At 44.7% G+C, this 7,956-nt stretch overlaps 1 protein-coding gene across 5 annotated transcripts in view; it reads left to right on the plus strand.

Annotated features, from left to right (window-relative positions):
- SLC12A8 (solute carrier family 12 member 8) overlaps positions 1-7,777 on the plus strand; it is a 61,057-nt gene extending 53,280 nt beyond the window's left edge. For all 5 annotated transcript variants that reach the window (XM_088457725.1, XM_088457724.1, XM_088457727.1 and 2 more), the window contains exons 13-15: positions 1,267-1,384; positions 5,359-5,419; positions 6,448-7,777. In XM_088457725.1, the coding sequence (XP_088313851.1) occupies positions 1,267-1,384; positions 5,359-5,419; positions 6,448-6,613 (345 nt within the window). In that variant the 3' untranslated portion in view covers positions 6,614-7,777. The remainder of the gene's footprint in view (positions 1-1,266; positions 1,385-5,358; positions 5,420-6,447) is intronic.
- Positions 7,778-7,956: the final 179 nt, after the last annotated feature.

A 7,956-nucleotide genomic window follows, 5' to 3' on the forward strand; every position in this document is an offset into this window, starting at 1 on the left:
AGTTTTTAAAAATGATTAAGGGTGCTCCTGTTACCTGTCCTGTCCCCTCATATGACTGACAGATGAAATGCATAGACCACAACTATTGGGGGTTCTACAGCACCCAGAGGGCTGGCTCCTTTGGTACTATGGTGGGATGGCTATAGATGGGGACTATTTTGTGTATATGGTAGGATGGCTATAGATGGGGATTGTGTATATGGTAGGATGGCTATAGATGGGGATTGTGTATATGGTAGGATGTCTATAGATGGGGACTATTTTGTGTATATGGTAGGATGGCTATAGATAGGGACTATTTTGTGTATATGGTAGGATGGCTATAGATGGGGACTATTTTGTGTGTATATGGTAGGATGGCATAGATGGGGACTATTTTATGTGTATATGGTAGGATGACTATAGATGGGGATTGTGTATATGGTAGGATGGCTATAGATGGGGACTATTTTGTGTATATGGTAGGATGGCTATAGTTGGGGACTATTTTGTGTGTATATGGTAGGATGGCTATAGATGGGGACTATTTTGTGTATATGGTAGGATGACTATAGATGGGGACTATTTTGTGTGTATATGGTAGTATGGCTATAGATGGGGACTATTGTGTGTATATGGTAGGATGGCTATAGATGGGGATTGTGTATATGGTAGGATGACTATAGATTGGGACTATTTTGTGTGTATATGGTAGGATGTCTATAGATGGGGACTATTATGTGTGTATATGGTAGGATGGCTATAGATGGGGACTATTGTGTGTATATGGTAGGATGGCTATAGATGGGGATTGTGTATATGGTAGGATGACTATAGATGGGGACTATTTTGTGTGTATATGGTAGGATGGCTATAGATGGGGACTATTTTGTGTGTATATGGTAGGATGGCTATAGATGGGGACTATTTTGTGTGTATATGGTAGGATGACTATAGATGGTGATTGTGTATATAGTAGGATGGCTATAGATGGGGACTATTTTGTGTGTATATGGTAGGATGGCTATAGATGGGGACTATTTTGTGTGTATATGGTAGGATGGCTATAGATGGGAACTATTTTGTGTGTATATGGTAGGTTGGCTATAGATGTATATGGTAGGTTGGCTATAGATGGGGATTGTGTATATGGTAGGTTGGCTATAGATGGGGACTATTTTGCTCTATTAACCCTAAAAGAATGCTTAGCCTTTAATCCTGTGTAATTAATACTCAGTGTTGTGAATTGCCTTATTACAGTATACGTATCTTCTTCTTTCCTGGTAGGCAATCCTTTCCCTTGTTATAATGTTTGTCATTCAGTGGATCTATGCATTGGCAAATATCGGTGTAGCCGTTATTCTGTATATCTACATTGGCAGGGTGAGCCCGGGCTTAAATCCAGGTATGTACCAGGGACTTATAGCTCAGAATGCGGCTGGTGATTACCCGGTCTTACATACATTATCTGCAGGCTGCAGGGTTGGGCCCTGGATAAGAATTGTCCTGATGATGGTAAATTATTTTAGTCAAATGTTGTATAATTTGACCTAAAAACATCTATTTAGCCAACATCACCCCGATTGGAGGAACAGGGGATCCATCCCATGTATAGTGTTTTCTATGACTGCGCTGTATCACCGTACGGTTTACACACAAACCAGATTCATTACAAGCCGCACTGATTGGGCAGATCTCCGCAGTCAGATCCGTCCATCTTCTGGCTATCGGGGATACACTGTGGGCTCATCCTCAGCAGGACAGACAGGGCACTGCCACACATGGCTCCGGTCACTACTCTGTCCACAGGGAGTACGGGCGCTATGAAAGAGCACAAAATAACTAGCTTAAACTTATTTTGTTCTCAATTAATTAAATTGATTATTGACCCTTCCCTCGGGTATAAGTGTTCTTCCATTTTCCAGTATTATGGAACTACAAGTATCAGCATGCACTGGTTCCATAACAGCTGCGAGCTGCAAGTTACTACTTGGCAATGGACAGTAGTGTCTGTGTATTGGAATCAATGTGTGAGAACTGGATAGGATGGTGTGTGTGTGTGGTGGTGGTGGAGGGAGGGCAGAGTTTGTCTCCTTTTGGTGCTAAAGACCCTCGCCTCAACATTCCTCACATGTGTTTCAGATACTGCCTCTGTCAAGGGTAATATAAAGGAGCATATACACTAGACAATATGCTCCCTGAGCGAGATCGTCTACTGTGTCCCCGGCAGGGTGTGCTCAATGTCGTTCATGTACGGCCTCCTATGTGAGCAGCCCAGTGTCTGTGTGTATGGCCTCCTATGTGAGCAGCCCAGCGTCTGTGTGTACGGCCTCCTGTGTGAGCAGCCCAGCGTCTGTGTGTACGGCCTCCTATGAGTGTCTCCGTGCTTGCGCTAAGCTACCGCCCTGGAACGCCCACTGCATTGTCACTGCACTTTTCCCTGCGTGTGTCTGACCTCACACCTGCGGCTCTGCACAGACACAATCAGGGCATGTACACGGCGCGACTAAGACTCGTACACAGTAACAAAAATTCTCTCCACTACGTCCGACATTGGCAGCGTGTCCAGCTCTGAGTCAGGGCTTCTGTCTCTTTGTCACTCTGTGTGTGTGTGTGTGTGTGTGTGTGTGTGTGTGTGTGTATCTGTGTGTGTCTGTCTGTGTGTGTCTGTGTGTCTGTCTGTCTGTCTGTCTGTCTGTCTGTCTGTGGCTGTCTGTGTGTCTGTCTGTGTGTGTCTGTCTGTGTCTGTCTGTCTGTGTCTGTCTGTCTGTCTGTGTGTGGCTGTCTGTCTATGTGGCTGTGTGGCTGTCTGTTTTTCTCTCTCTGGGGCCAATTTATCATTAATTATTTGCAGCATGTTCCCTGAAAGTAGAATACCCGCAAATATTAGTTTCACCCCAATTGTATAAAGTAGGGATCACAGCAGACTTTTCTATGGGGGTTACAAAGCTATCAGATTTACCAAGTTACAGAATGGCGTTAGCCGCTATAGCCTATAGGACACTTCGCTAAATTTACCGTAACTTTCATTGACAATGGCAGCCACACATACATGGTCAGCAGACCGCGTATTCGCAGGAGTCCCGGCAGCAGAGTGCAGAGGCCGCTGATGTGGTGACTTTTGCCCCGAGCACATCACAGGGTCCCTGCGTGTGGTATTTGATACATTCTGATAACATTGTCACATACTGCAATGTACTAATATCGCGCCCAGGTCGCACTAAGGATGAGATTATTGATACAGTGCATCCAGAAAGTATTCACAGCGCTTCACTTTTTCCACATTTTGTTATGTTATAGGCTTATTCCAAAATGGAATAAATTCATTTTTGTCATGAAAATTCTACACACAATACCCCATAGTGACAACGTGTAAAAAGTTTTTTGGAGATTTTTGCAAATTTAATTTAAAAAAAACAACTAAGAAACCACATGTACATAAGTATTCACGGCCTTTGCCATGAAGCTCAAAACTGAGCTCAGGTGCATCCTGTTTCCACTGATCATCCTTGAGATGTTCCTACAGCTTAATTGGAGTCCACCTGTGGTAAAATCAGTTGATTGGACATGCTTTGGAAAGGCATACACTCTATATAAGGTCCCACACTTGACAGTGCATGTCAGAGCACAAACCAAGCATGAAGTCCAAGGAATTGTCTGTAGACCTCCGAGACAGGATTGTCTCGAGGAACAAATCTGGGGAAGGGTACAGAAAAATATCTGCTGCTTTGAAGGTCCCAATGAGCACAGTGGCCTCCATCATCCGTAAATGGAGGAAGTTCGGAATCATCAGAACTCTTCCTAGAGTTGGCCGGTTGTCTAAACTGAGCGATCGGGGGAGAAGGGCCCTAGTCAGGGAGGTGACCAAGAACCCGATGGTCACTCTGTCAGTGCTACAGCATTCCTCTGTGGAGAGAGGAGAACCTTCCAGAAGGACAACCATTTCTGCAGCAATCCACCAATCAGGCCTGTGTGGTAGAGTGGCCAGACGGAAGCCACTCCTTAGTAAAAATCACATGGCAGCCCACCTGGAGTTTGCCAAAATGCACCTGAAAGGACTCTCTGGCCTGATGAGACAAGATTGAACTCTTTGGTGTGAATGCCAGGCGTTCTGTTTGGAGGAAACCAGGCACCGCTCATCACCAGGCCAATACCATCCCTACAGTGAAGCATGGTGGTGGCAGCATCATGCTGTGGGGATGTTTTTCAGCAGCAGGAACTGGGAGACTAGTCAGGATAGATGGAAAGATGAATGCAGCAATGTACAGAGACATCCTGGATGAAAACCTGCTCCAGAGCGCACTTGACCTCAGACTGGGGCGACGGTTCATCTTTCAGCAGGACAACGACCCTAAGCACACAGCCAAGATATGAAAGGAGTGGCTTCAGGACAACTCTGTGAATGTCCTTGAGTGGCCCAGCCAGAGCCCAGACTTGAATCCGATTGAACATCTCTGGAGAAATCTGATAATGGCTGTGCACCGATGCTTCCCATCCAACCTGATGGAGCTTGAGAGGCGCTGCAAAGAGGAATGGGCAAAACTGGCCAAAGATAGGTGTGCCAAGCTTGTGGCATCATATTCAAAAAGACTTGAGGCTGTAATTGCTGCCAAAGGTGCATCAACAAAGTCTTGAGCAAAGGCTGTGAATACTAATGTACATGAGATTTCTTAGGGTTTTGTTTTTTTATCAAATTTGCAAAAATCTCAAAAAATCTTTTTACACGTTGTCATTATGGGGTATTGTGTGTAGAATTTTGAGGACAAAAATTAATTTATTCCATTTTGGAATAAGGCTGCAACATAACAAAATGTGGAAAAAGTGAAGCGTTGTGAATACTTTCTGGATGCACTGTAAATGGGCCCCTCTCCCTGTTACTCTCTCTAGGGCAGATGCGGTTATCCGTGAGCTGCGCCAAGCATATTATCCCATTACCGTAGCTGGTTTCCGCTGGCGCCTCCTTAGGCTGCTACAGAGTCTCATCCCGCGAAGCCATTCCTGCGGCTTCTCGCAGCTAATTGAATCTCCCCCCCCCTCCCCCGACACACACGCACACCCTTTACCGCCAATGTCTACCATTAACCTCTTCAGTAGTGAGGGGAGAGCAGCTGTCTGACACATGATGAATAAAGTTCATTATTTTTAATGGACACATAATATTTATAAACACTGCTTGTTACTTAATTTAATTATTACACCCTGCATCAAACAGGTGAATGACTGTATCTTTACCTGGTCTCAGGTGTGAGATCTTTGAGCCATTCATGGTGCGACCCTTCCTGGGGTCATCTGTCCTTCTCACGGGCCGGTGTCACCTTGGGATTGGCGCTTCCTTCTCTGTGGTGTCTATATAACAATATGTCCCTCTCACCATTTTAGGGGCTGCCGCCAACTTCAGCTTCTTTGCATGGATACGATTATTGGCTACAACAATCTGCAGGTTTGTGCTATTGTTTAATACAAAAACATTCATGTTACCATGTCACATTGTAACAAAATGATAATACAATGTGGGATATTATAATGGAACGTAAACTTCGAAGTGCAAACGTCGAAGTTTACGTTTCATATCGGAGCTTTTACCTGCATTAAAGTATCGGGCGCGCGCCCGCTTATCCCCGTATTCAATATGAAATTAACGAAAACGGGAGCATGCGAAGTGGGATTTGCGTAAAGTTACAATTTTTTAAAGGAAAATTTTGTAGGACCCCCCTAAAGTTGTAAAAACATGGGGGATCACTATGGGTACCCCCGTTTTAGCCTTTAAATGAAAGTCTGGGATTTAAATAGCCGCAGCAGGTGTTTTTCCCGACATTGAAGAAGTGATGCAGAAGAGCACTTAGGTTATTTTTTTCGTTTGTTTAAGTGGTCCCATCAAATTTGGGGTACATGAAAATGGGTACTAGCATATTTTGATGTCCCTAAAGTCAGTTTTTAAAAATTCTGCAATTGTGCACCAGCCGCTAATAATCTATTCTAGAAAACACCTGCCGCATACTTGCAGAATAGCCCTGAACCTATTTCCCTATTGTTAAATAATTTTTTCCCATTTTTTTTTTCACCCCAATTTTTAAATAAATTTTTTGGGGTGTCCCTATTTTTTTAAAAAAACTTTTTTTGACACAGTTCTTTTTTAAATGTCATTACCAGGGGTGCAGGCTATTTTTTTTAAGCCTGCACCCCTAAACCCCAATTCTACACTTTTTTTCGACACCTATTCAATGGTGAAAAGTTATCCCCTTTTTTTATCAAAGACTTTTCGAACCTGCGAAAAGTCTTTGAAATTGAATACGGTGTAAAACTAAAACCTGCGATAATGACGTCATACCTCCGATATTAACGCAAAAACTGAGTTTTCGCTCCCATATTGAATACCCCTGATTGTCTTGCTAGTTCCGCTGTGTGTGCCATATATAATATGGCGGCCTTATCGTATGTTTATTCTACCTGCCGCCCCTCTCTCCGCAGGAGGAAGCCTTCATACGAGGAGCGGTTTGTGGTGACCCCGACCTTCGGTTATGTCGGAATGGAGACCACACAGCTGACGGAGGAGAACGCAGACTTTGCAGCCCGGGGACGATTCCATCATTCCTCTGTTATTAGTAAGGGGGACTTTGTTAACCAGTTTCACTAGGACAGGCTTTCCTGGGAACAGAGCCACATTGAGCGCATAGTGTGCGCTGAAGGAGGAGCCAGGACGCTACACCGCAAGCCGGGTCGTAGGTGGGAGGTGACAGAGAATGTCTCTGCTGCTGCGGTAATTGATGATGAATATGGGGACTTCTCATGCTAATGTGGGGTTACCCCCTATTAATGACCGCACCCTGAGGAGGGGGGTGGGGTGGATATAAACTTTGCTGTAGACTGGACAATCGCCACCCCCTGCCCCTGGAGCGAAATGTCTGATGTATCACTGGAGGTCATTTCAAGTGAAGCTGAAAAGAAAATCCATTTAACCTGAACAAACCATTCTGATGTATATGGCAGTGTGCACTGTGTCCTTCACACATGAAATGTTTTTTAGTTGTATTACAACTACAACCTATATTACAGAGCTGTGCAGGAAAATGACCTCCTAATAGAAAACCACAAAAGTCTGCAAATTATATTGAGCAAAAGTTTCACATGCACCCATCACATACCAGGCAGCCATTTTGTCGGTGGGGCAGATATTTACGAGACTGTAGCCGATCATTTGACTAGAAAAAAGAAGTGCCTCGTGCCTCAATGATGTCCCTAGAGAATCAATAGGCTTTAATATCCTTTAATCCCACGAATGGCTGCAGGTGACTAATACAGCTATCCCCATGGATTACTGTTGGTGCTCTGCACCAGGAGCGTATGGGATTCATTCATATTGGTTGTCTATTACGTGTCTTCCAACAGCAGCAGAATTTGGAATCATAATCTCCTGGGTCATTTTGGTAAAATCAACCATCTGTATGTTCAATAAACACTTCTCACGTGGCGCTACATAGAATACGTCCCACTGATACGGTCTCGCATTGAGGCAGACATAGGGTACACCTCACTGATACGGTCTCGCATGGGTGCTGACATAGAGTACACCTCACTGATACGGTCTCTCATTGAGGCTGACATAGAGTACACCTCACTGATACGGTCTCGCATTGAGGCTGACATAGAGTACACCTCACTGATACGGTCTCGCATTGAGGCTGACAAAGAGTACACCTCACTGATACGGTCTCGCATTGAGGCTGACATAGAGTACACCTCACTGATACGGTCTCGCATTGAGGCAGACATAGGGTACACCTCACTGATACGGTCTCGCATTGAGGCTGACATAGCACACCTCACTGATACGGTCTCGCATTGAGGCTGACAAAGAGTACACCTCACTGATACGGTCTCGCATTGAGGCAGACATAGGGTACACCTCACTGATACGGTCTCGCATTAATGCTGACATAGGGTACACCTCACTGATACGGTCTCGCATTGACACTGACA

This window comes from Taudactylus pleione, unplaced genomic scaffold, assembly GCF_031769625.1.
Source record: "Taudactylus pleione unplaced genomic scaffold, aTauple2 ptg000781l, whole genome shotgun sequence".
Taxonomy (NCBI): domain Eukaryota; kingdom Metazoa; phylum Chordata; class Amphibia; order Anura; family Myobatrachidae; genus Taudactylus; species Taudactylus pleione.